Source organism: Salmo trutta, chromosome 14 (genome assembly GCF_901001165.1).
Source record: "Salmo trutta chromosome 14, fSalTru1.1, whole genome shotgun sequence".
Classification (NCBI taxonomy): Eukaryota; Metazoa; Chordata; class Actinopteri; order Salmoniformes; family Salmonidae; genus Salmo; species Salmo trutta.
Window position 1 is genome coordinate 67,798,124 of NC_042970.1, and position 18,656 is coordinate 67,816,779.

The 18,656-nt window shown below is 44.5% G+C and overlaps 1 protein-coding gene across 2 annotated transcripts in view; it reads right to left on the reverse strand.

Moving 5' to 3' along the window:
• Positions 1 to 18,656, reverse strand: part of LOC115147197 (ubiquitin carboxyl-terminal hydrolase 43) — a 110,387-nt gene that overhangs the window by 6,318 nt on the left and 85,413 nt on the right. For both annotated transcript variants that reach the window (XM_029689279.1, XM_029689278.1), the window contains exons 8-10: positions 17,492 to 17,603; positions 6,437 to 6,540; positions 96 to 173 (exon numbers count right to left, since the gene is read on the reverse strand). In XM_029689279.1, coding sequence (XP_029545139.1) covers positions 96 to 173; positions 6,437 to 6,540; positions 17,492 to 17,603 — 294 coding nt within the window. The remainder of the gene's footprint in view (positions 1 to 95; positions 174 to 6,436; positions 6,541 to 17,491; positions 17,604 to 18,656) is intronic.

Genomic DNA, 18,656 nt, shown 5'->3' on the forward strand with positions numbered 1-18,656 from the left:
AAAGACAGAGTGCATCCTTCTATGCAATAAATAATGAGTGTGTGTTTCTGAGTTAATTGATTTGGTGTGTGTACATGTGTATGTCCACTGCTCACCATTCTTTGATCTTGTGTTCCCACTCAATCACCAGCTTCACGTGGGGAGGTCCTCCCGGGCCACATAACTTCAAGGCTCTGGAAAACATATTACATGATGAATACACACTATCTTCTGAGTTCAATGTCTACCAGACTACCACTGGGTACAATGTCTACCAGACTACCACTGGGTACAATGTCTACCAGACTACCACTGGATACAATGTCTACCAGACTACCACTGGATACAATGTCTACCAGACTACCACTGGATACAATGTCTACCAGACTACCACTGGGTACAATGTCTACCAGACTACCACTGGGTACAATGTCTACCAGACTACCACTGGATACAATGTCTACCAGACTACCACTGGGTACAATGTCTACCAGACTACCACTGGGTACAATGTCTACCAGACTACCACTGGATACAATGTCTACCAGACTACCACTGGATACAATGTCTACCAGACTACCACTGGATACAATGTCTACCAGACTACCACTGGGTACAATGTCTACCAGACTACCACTGGGTACAATGTCTACCAGACTACCACTGGATACAATGTCTACCAGACTACCACTGGGTACAATGTCTACCAGACTACCACTGGATACAATGTCTACCAGACTACCACTGGATACAATGTCTACCAGACTACCACTGGATACAATGTCTACCAGACTACCACTGGGTACAATGTCTACCAGACTACCACTGGATACAATGTCTACCAGACTACCACTGGGTACAATGTCTACCAGACTACCACTGGATACAATGTCTACCAGACTACCACTGGGTACAATGTCTACCAGACTACCACTGGGTACAATGTCTACCAGACTACCACTGGGTACAATGTCTACCAGACTACCACTGGATACAATGTCTACCAGACTACCACTGGGTACAATGTCTACCAGACTACCACTGGATACAATGTCTACCAGACTACCACTGGATACAATGTCTACCAGACTACCACTGGGTACAATGTCTACCAGACTACCACTGGGTACAATGTCTACCAGACTACCACTGGGTACAATGTCTACCAGACTACCACTGGATACAATGTCTACCAGACTACCACTGGGTACAATGTCTACCAGACTACCACTGGATACAATGTCTACCAGACTACCACTGGATACAATGTCTACCAGACTACCACTGGATACAATGTCTACCAGACTACCACTGGATACAATGTCTACCAGACTACCACTGGATACAATGTCTACCAGACTACCACTGGATACAATGTCTACCAGACTACCACTGGGTACAATGTCTACCAGACTACCACTGGATACAATGTCTACCAGACTACCACTGGATACAATGTCTACCAGACTACCACTGGGTACAATGTCTACCAGACTACCACTGGGTACAATGTCTACCAGACTACCACTGGGTACAATGTCTACCAGACTACCACTGGATACAATGTCTACCAGACTACCACTGGATACAATGTCTACCAGACTACCACTGGATACAATGTCTACCAGACTACCACTGGGTACAATGTCTACCAGACTACCACTGGGTACAATGTCTACCAGACTACCACTGGGTACAATGTCTACCAGACTACCACTGGGTACAATGTCTACCAGACTACCACTGGGTACAATGTCTACCAGACTACCACTGGGTACAATGTCTACCAGACTACCACTGGATACAATGTCTACCAGACTACCACTGGGTACAATGTCTACCAGACTACCACTGGGTACAATGTCTACCAGACTACCACTGGATACAATGTCTACCAGACTACCACTGGGTACAATGTCTACCAGACTACCACTGGGTACAATGTCTACCAGACTACCACTGGATACAATGTCTACCAGACTACCACTGGGTACAATGTCTACCAGACTATCACTGGGTACAATGTCTACCAGACTACCACTGGGTACAATCTCTACCAGACTACCACTGGGTACAACGTCTACCAGACTACCACTGGGATAGAGCTAGCCTTAGGTACCCCATACAGTCATTTTTTTTCATATAGACAAAGGTGTGTGTCTCATACCTCAAGGATTAATGTTTTAAAATGCCATTACGATGGGAGTTGTATTATATGTCGTATTACACTGCATTTATTGATGTCCATCTGTAACTTACACTGTAATACACATCAGTATTCTGCAGCATGATACTTTTAGTAATCCCAGTTTGTAAGCACAGTCGTCAAGCCTTCGGAATATAACAGTGTCAGACATTGTTTTTTGATGCCATCAGGTCCATGATAACCTTTCCCTATTAGTTATGGTGTACGTGTGTGTGTGGATGTAAACAAACATCAGTATTCTGTATTCTAAGTCAAATCATTGTTGATCTGAGACTTCCATCATGATAAAACATTCCTGACTCAAATGTACAGGTAATCTTTGTAGTGAGTTTGATTGATGATAAGAAGTGCTGATGCAGTGAAATACAATGGGCACCGGTTCGTGGGCACAGTGGGAAGCTCTGAAATGCACCACTAGGTGTCAGGCTTCCATAAGGTACTGGCGCCAAGAGTAAAATCAAACCATCTTGATCATAGTGTTGATTACTAAAACAGCATGAAATGAAAGTGACTGAAAAGACATACATTTAATGAGAGACTGCTTTCTGTTATAACTGTAAACTGAGTGCTTTGTACTTTTCTTTGTGACTTTCAACTGTTGCCAAGCAGCTGCCACAATAGACACTATACAGTTGTGTGACAAGGATCATTCATCTCCCTTTTGGTCTCAATGACACAAAGGGGTGCTATAAAAGGCAAACCTTCAATATCTCTCTCTTCAACAATCAATCTCCAGGAAACAGGCAGTTCTGAGGTAGAAACACAGACGGAGAAATCCATCTGGGGAATCAACTTAGTGTATGAAGCACTGCTGTCAGAAAAACTACTGTGAGCGTGTGTTTGTTTGTGTCCTTGAAAGTGTACGTTGTAAAGGTAAGTCAGTCCTCGGTTGTGTGAGGGTGTGTGCTGCTGTCTGCCTTTGACTCAACCGAAGGTCACAGTCCCGGTGGCTACAGACAGACAGTGATGAGTGATGAATACACACTGAGATAGATCTAACACTTCCTCTACCTGCAGGATGCTGGGACATAAAGGACACTGGGACATAAAGGACACTGCTTCAATAGTGGATGTAGTCTGACATTTCTCTGTGTGTGTGTGTGTGTGTGTTCATGGACCAGGGGAGATCGCATTAGTTTGAAGTCAAAGCAGAGACATCCAACCAGGTCCCAAGAACGTGTAGAATTGCCTTCAAAACCGGCCACTAGGGGGAAAAGTGAGCACTATTACTTTAAAGTAAGCTGTTGGCTTGCTAGGGCGTTGTGGACAGGGATGGTGGATGGGTGTAAAAGCTGCGATCTGGCGTTGAGGGTTTCGTGTTCAATCCCAGTGCTAGGCAATGGTATACATTTTTTTCTCGGTTTTATGCCTTTCCCAAACTTTCACCCCCAGCCCAACGCAAGTGTTTGTATTTAACTTATGGGGAGTTAGGTAATAGTGTCTCAACTTAAATGTCAAAAACCGACGTTTACCATGACTTCACCCATAGACGTTTGGAATAACCTCAAATTTCAAAGTGAAACTGATAGCTTGTTAGCATGGACAGGCGTGTGCACACATACTGTATGAGCACAAAGGACTGAATCTATGACTCTTTATTATGTAAAGGATGTTCTTTGTGTGTGTGTGTGTGTGTGTGTGTGTGTGTGTGTGTGTGTGTGTGTGTGTGTGTGTGTGTGTGTGTGTGTGTGTGTGTGTGTGTGTGTGTGTGTGTGTGTGTGTGTGTGTGTGTCTGTGTGAATGCAATCATGTCTGGATGCATGTGTATTGTGTTCATCAATATCACCTCAGAATTAACAGCCAGCTTCGCTCCACAGACGACCGCAGCCCCATTAATTCCTTCCACGTTCACGCATTATTCCAACCCGCCTTCAAATCCACACAGAAACAATTGCAATTAAGGAAGAGAGGCTGCTTGTCAAAATGAATCTGACTGTGTAATTCAGAGCTGAAAAGTCTGCCACGGTCTGAACCCAACGTCTTAAATGCTTACTTATGACTTTACTAACTGGGGGCAAAGAGCAGGCACTTAGGCACTATAGCAGAGCTGCTTATAGCATTAGTTTTTGTCTCTCTGTTATGGAAGAGATTACAATAGAGTTACAGAGATGGGGAGAGAGACAGAGTATGATGTCACTGTTATTCTTTTGCCTGGATAAAAATGCTAATCCCACAAAAGGAAATCAAGGAAGACAACCTAGTTTTTGCCCCCTCCTCTGAATTCCAATTGTGTTGACTGTATTTTCAGTACAGAATGACTGTGTCAGGAGGCACTTGTGTCAACATTCTTTACATTGGATCTTTGTCATGTACTCGGACTTGGAATTCAGCCTCAATACACTCAGACAACAATGCACTCTGATTCAAAGCACTATTGTGGTTCCAATGGCTCTTTCATACACACGCATGTGTGTCACACACACACACGCTCCTTCAATGGCCATGCCTGTGTCTCATCCCTTGTCCGTCACACGCCATTCTAATTCCCTTGAGAACCGTCCTACTTCTCAAACCTCCCCCTCCTCTTCACCTTTCCTTTCCCTGCCGATCAATACCACTTCATTTTATAATAGCAGACCTCCTAATACCCTGAAGGAGTGGTTGAAATTAGCACCAGGGGAAAGAGCGCGAGAGAGAGACGTACACATGCATGCACACACTCCCAGAGAGGGTGGTAGGAAGCCTGTCGAGCCCTTTCTTAGTGCCCTTGACCTTTCCCAGTGCCCTTTTCCAGTGCCCAAGGGCCACATCTTTGACCTTCAGAGGATCACTCATTCATGGTAGAGCGAAGCTCAGAACCACAAAGAGTGTCTGATGATGACACCATGTCCCCCTGCTGTACAGAGCTGTCCACCTACTCAGTTGTCAGGCAACCAGCTACTTGTCAGTCAGCTACTATTCTCTCTGTCACTCTCTCTCTCTCTCCTCCTGTCTGTATATCTGAGGAGAAAGTCTCCTGTCTCCCTGTCTGTCTGTGTTTGTGGCTCACCTTCCCCTCTGCCTCTAGCAGAATACCTACCTGACCACACACGTCCCCAATCTGGTTCTTTCCTGAAGACTCTTTCTCTTTAATCGAATCTTGTTCATACCTGAAATTGTTGCCTCAGGCAATGTACTGTTTCTAAGGAACATCATGTTCGACATTGGCCAGGGAGAATTCTATGAAATAACTTCCATATGACATGTTTGTAAAGCCAACGCTGTACAGAAGTCAATACCCCAAGTCTCCTTGCATGCCCGTTTATGAAAAATGAGTTGTTGCAATTACATATAAGAGGAATACAGTAATGCGGTGTTATGATGAAAATATTATTTTTTAAATATAAAGACCAGACAGGATGGCTCCTCTCTAGCTTTAGGGAAGAACACAATTGAAATAATGTAATAAAATAATAAAAAACATGTTTTTGTTTATAACCACATTGTAATGCAAGGACTTTGGGAACTGAATGGTCATGCCCTTGAGTGAGATGAATTGCCAGAACAAAGGATAACGGATAGTCAGATAGGATACCACTTATTCATTCTGGTCTATTCAACTCAAAGATGATTCCGATCAAGACGATTTTCTGATCTATCTATGTATCTCTGTATATAATGGTCAGACGGTTTAACATTCGATGACACATCTTCTCTTGCAATTGCTGATGAGAGAGGGTCACACAGGCAACCCTTCTTCCCCGAACTCACCCACCCCAAGGGAAGTTTACTTTTAACCCCATGTCCTCCTCAATAGAACACCTGTGGATTGAGTCCTACTGCACTATACGATCACATCACAACAACAGCACAGCTTTAGATGGAGCTCCCATCTGATCTCTACTTCAACATGACATTCATTCACCTGTGATGTTTCTGAGTGTTCAGAGATACCATGGTTTACCATTTTATGTCTGACAGTGAAGAAAAAAAGTTACTCAATGACAGGCATTTGAGTAGGCTTTATGTACAAATAGTACCTTAGTTCAGGTATTTTAGACAGAGAGAGAGAGATAGAGTGTGAGAGAGAGAAAGAGAGAAAGAATGAGAGAGAGAGAGAGAGAGAGAGAGAGAGAGAGAGTGAGAGAGAAAGAGAGAGAGACAGTGTGAGTGCGAGAGAGAGAGAAAAAAAGGGAAAAAGAGAGAGACAAAAAAGGGCGAAAAAGAGAGAGAGAGTGTGAGTGCGAGAAAGAATGAGCGAGAGAGAGAGAGAGCGATAGGAGAGAGAAAGCGCGAGAGAGAGATGGATAATGCAGGTGCTGATGGTCTTACCTGTCCACGGCAGGGTGGAAGAGAGGGCGTCCATCTTGTGGGGACAGGTAGCTGTAGGAGGCAGATCCTCCCACCACTCTGACCTTGAACAGCAACCCTGCATTCTGTAGGGAGACACAGGCATTCAACGAGATAAGTGAGACATGAGATAAGACGAGACGAGGTAAGATAAGACGCCATGAGATAAGGCGAGATGAGGTAAGATGACACTAGACGAGATATCGTACAAACTGTTTCTATAATACAAGTGCATTGTAATACTGTAAGAACACTGCGGGAGCAAGCAGTACATTATCTTTCTTTGGCTAAAACAAAAATGTATCACAAACGGACACAGGTTCCACTCATAACAACAGCATTGTTAACGGTGTCTCTAGCTCCACAGCTCCACCCTTGACTGAACAAGGTGCATTAGGAGATGAATTAGACAAGAGGGGCTACGTTAGTAGAAGGTAGAGAGGAGAATCACGTTGCAAATTAAACCTAATGGTCTCATTTGGAATGAAGGCCGCTGGAGAATAGAGCCGCAGCCAAGCATACAGAGAAATAAATGAGTAACGCTGTGTCCCAAACGGCAACCTATTCCCTACACAGTGCACTACTAGAGCCATAAGGCTCTGGTCAAAAGTAGTGCACTGTGTAGGGAATAGGGTGACACTTGGGATGCATCCTAGTTAATAAGACCGTAACCAACAAATGAAAACGGCAAAGAAGTATTTTCTTTGGGGGAGTGGACCATACATATGCGGTTGTGAGGTTATCTTTCATAAGACCATAATGAACAAGTCATCGTTGATGAGTAATTAGGCTGAGTTTATAAGTGAGTTTAAGGGACATTTGGAACTCGAGGGAACTTCTTTGGATGAGGGAGAGTGGAGTGAAAGTGAGTGGAGGAGGTGTGTGTGTGTTTGTGTGCATGTTGAAGATTAGATAAACACCTGTTTATTTAATGCCTGTGAAGATTTCATGTCATATCACTGTCTTTCTGGAGGATATTTGTACTACTTTTAATCTGTCTGGATTAGGGACAAATCAAGTGGGATTAAATATTAAACCGACAAAGCCTTGAGGAGAAAATATCCTTATCTTCCTTTTCAGCAAATGTTTGTATTTGTTGGATACAGACACAAATGATCAAAAAACACAGCTTGCGAGAACAACAAACTGTATGGTGCAGAAAATACACCAAGCCTGGATGACTTGGTCAAAATCACAGGTCTGTGTCTAAAATGACACTCTATTCCCTATATAGTGCACTACTTCTGAATGGGGTGCCATTTCCAACACACATAGGATCTTTTTCAAAGAGACACATCCTCTCGGAGCCTCATAGTAATCTGTCTCGTACATTCTGATCTGTCTTGTAGATTTGATTCAACAGTTATCAGCATACTGCCGACTGAACCAAATCAAATGTTATTTGTCACATGCGCCGAACACAACAGGTGTAGACCTTACAGTGAAATGCTTATCTACGAGCCTCTAACCAACAATGCAGTTTAAAAAAAAATATGAAAAAGAAATAAAAAGTAACAAGTAATTAAAGAGCAGCTGTAAAATAACAATAGCGAGACTATATACAGGGGGTACCGGTACAGAGTCAATGTGCGGAGGCACCGGTTAGTTGAGATAATTGAGGTAATATGCACATGTAGGTAGAGTTATTAAAATGATAGATGATAACAACAGAGAGTACCAGCGGTGTAAAAGAGGGTGGGTGGGGGGGGGGGCAATGCAAATAGTCTGGCTAGCCATTTGATTAGATGTTCAGGAGTCTTATGACTTGGGGGTAGAAGCTGTTTAGAAGCCTCTTGGACCTAGACTCGGTGCTTGCCGTGCGGTAGCAGAGAGAACAGTCTATGACTAGGGTGACTGGAGTCTGACCATTTTTAGGGCCTTCCTCTGACACCGCCTGGTATAGAGGTCCTGGATAGCAGGAAGCTTGGCCCAAGTGATGTACTGGGCCATACGTACTACCCTCTGTAGTGCCTTGCGGTCGGAGGCCGAGCAGTTGCCGTACCAGGCAGTGATGCAACCAGTCAGGATGCTCTCGATGGTGCAGCTGTAGAACCTTTTCAGGATCTGAGGACCATTGGCAAATCTTTTCAGTCTCTTGAGGGGGAATAGGTTTTGTCGTGCCCTCTTCACGATTGTCTTGGTGTGCTTGGACCATGTTAGTTTGTTGATGATGTGGACACCAAGCTCTCAACCTGCTCCACTACACCCCTTCGATGAGATTGGGGGCGTGCTCTGTCCCCTTCTTCCTGTAGTCCACAATCATCTCCTTTGTCTGAAGTTGACACAATGCTGGAATGACTCCTATGTAGGTGGGTACTAAAGCTTTTATGTAATGTGGGATCTACCAAGTGCAAGATCTGACCTCTACAACACATGGTGTGGCAAGGAACTTACCACACCATTTTGATTCGGATTTCTCTGCTCCCTAAATCATAATCATTTAAATGAAATGCAGCTTGCCCCATTGATAATGTATGAACTGCAGCTTGTTATGTTAGTTTGAAGTTAAGCTAATATGAAATGTGAATACTGATAGATAGATAGAGGGTTCAAGGGAAGTTGAAGTATGTGATTACATAAAGTTTATACATTGAGCAGCCGACATACATCAGTTATCTGATGTAACATTGTAAGTGAGCATGAAACATGGGGTCAAACTAAGGATCACATTAAAGGCCTAGTGCAGTCAAAAATTTGATTTTACTGTTTTTTATATATAGCTATACATATCCACACTATGAGTTTGGAATAATACTGTGAAACTGTGAAAATTATGATAATGCCCTTTTAGTGTATGAGCTGTTTGAAAAGATTGCCTGAAATGTCTAGACTGTTTTGGTGGTGTAACGATGTACGCTGAAAGTCGGGAAGCAAGTTCAGGGAGTGAATACGTTTAATAAATTAAAGAACAAAACAAGAAACACGAACAGCGTACCGACTTAGAACAGGAACAATGACGACTGGGTAAGGAACCAAAGGGAGTGACATATACAGTGAGGGAAAAAGTATTTGATCCCCTGCTGATTTTGTACGTTTGCCCACTGACAAAGAAATGATCAGTCTATAATTTTAATGGTAGGTTTATTTGAACAGTGAGAGACAGAATAACAAGAATAAAAATATTATAAATTGATTTGCATTTTAATGAGGGAAATAAGTATTTAACCCCTCTGCAAAACATGACTTAGTACTTGGTGGCAAAACCCTTGTTGGCAATCACAGAGGTCAGACGTTTCTTGTAGTTGGCCACCAGGTTTGCACACATCTCAGAAGGGATTTTGTCCCACTCCTCTTTGCAGATCTTCTCCAAGTCATTAAGGTTTCGAGGCTGACGTTTGTTAACTCGAACCTTCAGCTCCCTCCACACATTTCCTATGGGATTAAGGTCTGGAGACTGGCTAGGCCACTCCAGGACCTTAATGTGCTTCTTCTTGAACCACTCCTTTGTTGCCTTGGCCGTGTGTTTTGAGTCATTGTCATGCTGGAATACCCATCCATGACCCATTTTCAATGCCCTGGCTGAGGGAAGGAGGTTCTCACCCAAGATTTGACGGTACATGGCCCCGTCCATCGTCCCTTTGATGCGGTGAAGTTGTCCTGTCCCCTTAGCAGAAAAACACCCCCAAAGCATCATGTTTCCACCTCCATGTTTGATGGTGGGGATGGTGTTCTTGGGGTCATAGGCAGCATTCCTCCTCCTCCAAACACGGCGAGTTGAGTTGATGCCAAAGAGCTCCATTTTGGTCTCATCTGACCACAACACTTTCACCCAGTTGTCCTCTGAATCATTCAGATGTTCATTGGCAAACTTCAGACGGGCATGTATATGTGCTTACTTGAGCAGGGGGACCTTGTGGGTGCTGCAGGATTTCAGTCCTTCACGGCGTAGTGTGTTACCAATTGTTTTCTTGGTGACTATGGTCCCAGGTGCCTTGAGATCATTGACAAGATCCTCTCGTGTAGTTCTGTGCTGATTCCTCACCGTTCTCATGATCATTGCAACTCCACGAGGTGAGATCTTGCATGGAGCCCCAGGCCAAGGGAGATTGACAGTTCTTTTGTGTTTCTTCCATTTGCGAATAATCACACCAACTGTTGTCACCTTCTCACCAAGCTGCTTGGCGATGGTCTTGTAGCCCATTCCAGCCTTGTGTAGGTCTACAATCTTGTCCCTGACATCCTTGGAGAGCTCTTTGGTCTTGGCCATGGTGGAGAGTTTGGAATCTGATTGATTGATTGCTTCTGTGGACAGATGTCTTTTATACAGGTAACAAACTGAGATTAGGAGCACTCCCTTTAAGAGTGTGATCCTAATCTCAGCTCGTTACCTGTATAAAAGACACCTGAGAGCCAGAAATCTTTCTGATTGAGAGGGGGTCAAATACTTCTTTCCCTCATTAAAATGCAAATCAATTTAGAACATTTTTGACATGCGTTTTTCTGGATTATTTTGTTGTTATTCTGTCTCTCACTGTTCAAATAAACCTACCATTAAAATTATAGACTGATAATTTCTTTGTCAGTGGGCAAACGTACAAAATCAGCAGGGGATCAAATACTTTTTTCCCTCACTGTAAAGGGCAGGTAATCAAGGAGGTGATGGAGTCCAGATGAGTGTCATAATGCGCGTAACGATGGTGACAGGTGTGAGCCATTTCGAGCAGCCTGGTGACCTAGAGGCCGAAGAGGGAGCCCACGTGACAAGATGCACTGAGCAGAGTGGGGGAGCTATGTCAGCATCTATACATCACACTGTGGCTTCTGCCCTGATTAACACACAGATTTGATCCAGAATACAGGGAGTGACAAAGACAAGACCGGTATTACGTAGACCGGTATGTCCTCAGTTTGTGACAGTGGATCCACTATAGACATTATAAGTACTGTAAGCAATGAGCCCCTTTCCCTGATCATCCTGCATCCACTATACACTGTAGGGCTACTCTATACACACATTAAGCAGGAAGCATGGTTTGGTACACATGCATTATCTATGACATGACTTGAAAATGTAAACTTATGTAACATTAACCTATTAAAAGCAGTACTGTAGTAATGAGGTTTGTGCAGTAGGCTATAGGCCCAAAACATTATCTCTGCATATTGCCCTGCCAATGCATTGTTGTTCTTCTCAGACCATATGAAATAATTCAAAATGGGAACATGTTGCCTTTCCCGGCGCGCAGGGCAGCTGAATCAGATGTACCTATCGTCAACAGTGTGAGACATATTTTAAAAATATTAATGTATCGTTGTTTTCTTTACATAAATGACCGACTAGGAATGCCTTGGAGATCGACCAGTCGGTGACCACTGCTATAGACAATGGAGCTCAAAACTGCCACAATGACCCCCTCACTTCACCTTGAGCCTTCCTTTTAATACACACAACACACAACTATCATCTGCTCCTAACGCGTGCTGCCCTGTCGCTATGGGAGACGCCATGGTGATAGTGTATTGTTTGACAAGGAGGCCTTATCCAGAGCAAACAGCGCTGGGCTCAAAGTCTCAGGTAGTGCTAAGGCTGATAAGCCCCAAACAAGGTCCTACCCCCACAGAGAAAGAACTATTTCTTTACACCTAATGTTGACAAACTGATCTGTATCTCCACGGCAACAAGCTCCTTGTTAAGTTAACTCTGTCAAGCTGTGTGACCATCGACTGCACAGTCTGCTTCCCTTTATTTCTCATTCATAGCAAAGCTGTATGCAGACTAAATTCACAGATAAGTTCCAGGACACAATTATTGATTGGTATTTACTTGTATTTGATGTGTTTGTTTGACTCCTTGGAGGATTTTCCACTTCAAAGTGTAGTTTGTCCTGCTTTCTCATGTCATTCTTATTTGTTTTGTGGTAGAGGAAATTCATAAGATGTTGTGGCGCCCCCTGTGGGTTTCTCAACAGCATACAGTGCCTTCAGAAAGTGTTCATACCCCTTGACACATTTTGTTGTATTACAGCCTGAATACAAAATTGATTAAATTGATCTACAGACAATACCCCATAATGAAGTTTTTAGAAAGAAAAAAAACAGGTTCTACCGGGGGTGACCTGAACTCCATCACCTCCTTGATTATCTTCCCTATATCTGGCACTCCCCTTGGTTCTTTCCTCAGGTGTTGTTGACTCTGTTTCATGTCGGTGCGTTGTTTGTGTTTCGTGTTTATTGTTTCATTTATTTATTCAAACACTCACTCCCTGCACTTGCTTCCCGACTCTCAGCGCACTTGTTACACATCTAGAGTTAATTGCTATGGTGAGTGAACAATGGGGCTGTCCTGGCAGTTACAAGGAGCAGTGACACAGCAGATAATGTGTCTCAGGCAGAGTCTAAACTGACTGGGTGTAAATGGACTGTCCTGAGACAGTCCCTACGGCCACTCCAGTTAACTGAACGCCTCCCGTTTGTAATTAAAGCCAATTCCCTCTCATGATGGGGTTATTTTATCCAGGAAGTTGTTGAGGACTCAAGAGCACACAGACGCAGACACACGGTGGCTTGTGTCTTAAGAGTGTTTGCATATGTCCCAAATGGCGCCGGAAGAAATGGCAGCAGTTTTACGGGCGCCTAACCAATTATGCTATTATGTGTTTTTTCTCGTTATTTGTAACTTATTTTATACATAATGTTTCTGCCGCCGTATCTTAGTGCAAAAATAACTTCTGGATATCAGGACAGCGATCACTCACCTCAGATTAGACAAAGATTTTTTCTTCAACAAGCAGGACGCACAGGACATTCTCCGAACACCCGACAAGGCCAACATCCCCGTTATTGGCAAGAGAAAGAGATGCAGGTACAGAGGACACAAAGCGGGGTGCCTCGTAAGGATCCGCAGAAGGCGAGTGGGAAAGCTGTCGTTACTGTCAATATTACTCACCAGCGTACAATCATTGGACAATAAATTAGACGAGGTACGATCATGAATATCCTACCAACGGGACATCAAAAACTGTAACATCATATGTTTCATGGAATTGTGGCTGAATGATGTCATGGATATTCAGCTAGCAGGATATATACGCTGTACCGGCTAGATAGAACAGCACACTCTGGTAAGACGGGGGGGGGGGGGGGGGCGGTGCATATTTGTGCACGAAATTTAAGGAAGTCTCTAGATTTTGCTCGCCTGAAGTAGAGTATCTTATGATAAACTGTACACCACACTACTTGCCTAGAGAGTTTTCATCTATACTTTTCGTGGCTGTTTATTTACCACCACAGACGGATGCTGGCACTAAGACCGCACTCAGTCAGCTGTATAAGGAAATAAGCAAACAGGAAACCGCTCACCCAGAGGCGGCGCTCCTAGTGGCCGGAGACTTTAATGCAGGGAAACTTAAATCAGTTTTACCTAATCTCTATCAACGTGCAACCAGAGGGAAAAACATTCTAGATCACCTGTACTCCACACACAGAGACGCATACAAAGCTCTCCCTCGCCCTCCATTTGGTAAATCTGACCACAATTCTATCCTCCTTATTCCTGCTTACAAGCAAAAATTAAAGCAGGAAGCACCAGTGACTCGGTCTTTAAAAAAGTGATCGGGTGAAGCAGATACAGGACTGCTTTGCTATCACAGACTGGAACATGTTACTCATACTCAGCAAATTGGATGCAGTCTATCAGAGTGCCATCCGTTTTGTCACCAAAGCCCCATATACTACCCACCACTGCGACCTGTATGCTCTCGTTGGCTGGCCCTCGCTTCATATTCGTCGCCAAACCCACTGGCTCCAGGTCATCTATAAGTCTTTGCTCGGTAAAGCTCCGCCTTATCTCAGCTCACTGGTCACCATAGCAGCACCCACCCGTAGAACCCGCTCCAGCAGGTATATTTCACTGGTCATCCCCAAAGCCAATTCCTCCTTTGGCTGCATTTCCTTCTAGTTCTCTGCTGACAATGACTGGAATCAACTGCAAAAATAACTGAAGCTGGAGACTCATATCTCCCTCACTAACTTTAAGCAGAGCAGCTCACAGATCACTGCACCTGTACATAGCCCATCTGTAAATAGCCCATCCAACTACCTCATCCCCATACTGTTATTTGTTTATTTTTCTCCTTTGCACCCCAGTATCTGTACTTGCACATTCATCTTCTGCACATCTATCACTCCAGTGTTAAATTGCTATATTGTAATTATTTCGCCACTATGGCCTATTTATTGCCTTACCTCCCTTATCCTACCTCATTTGCACACACTGTATTTAGACTTTTTCTATTGTATTATTGACTGTATGTTTGTTTATTCCATGTGTAACTGTGTTGTTGTTTGTGTCGCACTGCTTTGCTTTATCTTGGCCAGGTCGCAGTTGTAAATGTTCTCAACTAGCCTACCTGGTTAAATAAAGGTGAAATAAAAAATGTTCCGGGATTCTTCTGATTGCATTGAGGAGTACACCACATCAGTCACTGGCTTCATCAATCAGTGCATCGAGGACGTCGTCCCCAGTGACTGTACGTACATACCCCAACCAGAAGCCATTGATTACAGGCAACATTCGCACTGAGCTGAAGGATAGAGCTGCCGCTTTCAAGGTGCGGGACTCTAACCCGGAAGCTTACAAGAAATCCTGCTATGCCCTCCGACGAACCATCAAACAGGCAAAGCGCCAATACAGGACTAAGATTGAATCATACTACACTGGCTCCGACACTCGTCGGATGTGGCAGGGCTTGCAAACTATTACAGACTACAAAGGGAAGCACAGCAGCGAACTGCCCAGTGACACGAGCCAACCAGACGAGCTAAATCACTTCTATGCTCGCTTAGAGGCAAGCAACACTGAGGCATGCATGAGAGCATCAGCTGTTCCGGACGACTGTGTGATCACGCTCTCCGTAGCCGACGTGAGTAAGACCTTTAAACAGGTCAACATTCACAAGGCCGCGGGGCCAGACGGATTACCAGGACGTGTGCCCCGGGCATGTGCTGACCAACTGGCAGGTGTCTTCACTGACATTTTCAAAATGTTCCTGATTGAGTCTGTAATACCAACATGTTTCAAGCAGACCACCATAGTCCCTGTGCCCAAGAACACTAAGGCAACCTGCCTAAATGACTACAGACCCGAAGCACTCACGTCCGTAGCCATGAAGTGCTTTGAAAGGCTGGTAATGGCTCACATCAACACCATTATCCCAGAAACCCTAGACCCACTCCAATTTTCATACCGCCCAAACAGATCCACAGATGATGCAATCTCTATTGCACTCTACACTGCCCTTTCCCACCTGGACAAAAGGAACACCTACGTGAGAATGCTATTCATTGACTACAACTCAGCATTCAACACCATAGTGCCCTCAAAGCTCATCACTAATCTAAGGATCCTGGGACTAAACACCTCCCTCTGCAACTGGATCCTGGACTTCCTGACGGGCCGCCCCCAGGTGGTGAGGGTAGGTAGCAACACATCTGCCACGCTGATCCTCAACACTGGAGCCCCTCAAGGGTGCGTGCTCAGTCCCCTCCTGTACTCCCTGTTCACTGCATGGCCAGGCACGACTCCAACACCATCATTAAGTTTGCAGACGACACAACCCTGACACTGACGAGACAGCCTATAGGGAGGAGGTCAGAGACCTGGCCGTGTGGTGCCAGAATAACAACCTATCCTTCAGCGTAACCAAGACTAAGGAGATGATTGTGGACTACAGGAAAAGGAGGACCGAGCATGCCTTCATTCTCATCGATGGGGCTGTAGTGGAGCAGGTTGTGAGCTTCAAGTTCCTTGGTGTCCACATCACCAACAAACTAGAATGGTCCAAACACACCAAGACAGTCGTGAAGAGGGCACGACAAAGCCTATTCCCCCTCAGGAAACAAAAAAGATTTGACATGGGTCCTCAGATGCTTAAAAGGTTCTACAGCTGCAACATCGAGAGAATCCTAACTGGTTGCATCACTGCCTGGTACGGCAACTGTTTGGCCTCCAACCGCAAGGCACTTCAGAGGGTAGTGCGTACGGCCCAGTACATCACTGGGGCTAAGTTGCCTACCATCCAGGACCTCTACACCAGGCTCTGTCAGAGGAAGGCCCTAAAAAATTGTTAAAGACCCCAGCCACCCCAGTCATAGACTGTTCTCTCTGCTACTGCATGGCAAGCAGTACCAGAGCGCCAAGTCTAGGACCAAAAGGCTTCTCAACAGCTTTTACCCCCAAGCCATAAGACTCCTGAACAGGTAATCAAATGGCTACCCGGACTACTTGCATTGTGTCCCCACCCCTCCACCCTCCTTTAACGCTGCTGCTACTCTCTGTTTATCATATATGCATAGTCACTTTTACTATACATTCATGTACATACGGTCCCGTGTGGCTCAGTTGGTAGAGCATGGTGTTTGCAACGCCAGGGTTGTGGGTTCGATTCCCACGGGAGACCAGTACGGAGAAGAAATTTATGAAATGTATGCATTCACTACTGTAAGTCGCTCTGGATAAGAGCGTCTGCTAAATGACTAAAATGTAAAATGTACTACCTCAATTAGCCTGACTAACCGGTGCCCCTGCACATTGGCTACCCGGACTATCTGCATTGTGTCCCGCCAACCCCTCTTTTACGCTACTGCTACTCTCTGTTTATCATATATGCATAGTCACTTTAACCATATCTACATGTACATACTACCTCAATTAGCCCGACTAACCAGTGCCTGTATATAGCCTTGCTACTGTATATAGCCTCACTACTGTTATTTTTCACTGTCTTTTTACTATTGTTTATTTAATTTCTTTACTTATCTATTGTTCACCTAATACCTATTTTTTACTTACTTGTGTGTGTGTGTGTGCGTACTCCTGGATGTGTGTGTGTGTGTGTGTGTGTGTGTATAAGAGACTCACTAGATCATTAGGATCTCCACCACTCTCCATTAAGTGCATATTGGTAGGCTGAATGTTATTTGTGGTGGTAATAGCACTAGGTTGTTCAGGTGGAATGTACTACTGTTTCAGGTAGTAAACAGTCGGAACCAGTAGTAGTAAATGAATGGTAGTGACCAGTGGTGCCAGTGTTAACTGACCTGAGCCTGTGATCCGTTCAGCATCAGGTAATAGAGCTTGCTGAGGATACTCTGCTGGAGCTGGTCCCAGGACAGGGTACGCTCCTCTCTCATGAGGAAGGGAGGGCCAAACCTGGAGGGGGGTGAAGGAGAGGGAGGGAAGGAGGGAGGGAGGGAGGGAGGGAGAGAGAGAGAGGGAGGGAGAGAGAGTGAGAGAGAGAAGGATAGATAGAGGGAGAAGGATGGAGGGAGAAGAATGGAGGGAGAAGGAGATGGAGGAGGGGAGAGAGAGAGGGAGAATGAGAGGGATGGAGGAGAGGGACAGAGAGGAGTGAAGGAGAGGAAGATGGAGTAGGGGAGAGGGAGAGAGAAGGAAGAAGAGGTAAAGAGATGAGCGAGAGGGAGGAAGAGAGGGAGACAGATGGGGAGAAAAAATACAATGTTATTCTGCAGTTGTTTCAGAGAGGCAAACATATGTTTGGATTTGCATAAAGTAAAGTACATTACAACCCTGTGGCCTTTTGAATGTGAAACATAGTTAAGCAGGTCTCTCAACTCAACATGTATTTAATGATTACAGGACTACAAGTGACGAGAAAGCCAGTATTTTCAATGCGGCATTGTAAGCATATTTCAGGTATGAGAACATTTTGGCTGAGAATGTCGTTTTTTAAATGATAGATTTCCAAAAGCATTGTGTGGATTTGAGAGAGAACTAGTCAGTGATCCCAATGAGAAAACCCAAAAGAAAGTACTTCCATTCAATGAATTGAACATATTTCCCATCTACTGATTAGATTGGTTTTCTCATAAAACCGGAGGAGGCTGTTTTGAGACGTCAGTGTGTGTGTGTCTGTGTAAAACATAGTCTGTCCTTGCCACCAGTGCCACCCCATCCCTCAAACCGGTTTATTAGAGTGAGCAGGTAAGCCATTGTTTACTGTTATGGGAATTGTTTCTCCTTTAGTCTTGCCCAAGGCTCAAACTCTACCCCAAAGACATCTATGATCATCATCCATTCAAACGTTCTATTAGACACAAGGTGAGCCCAGGGGGAATATCCTCAACTTTGGAAGTATGCTTGGGGTCATTGTCCATTTGGAAGACCCATTTGTGACCAAGCTTTAACTTCCTGACTGATGTCTTGAGACGTTGCTTCAATATGTCCACAACATTTTCCTTCCTC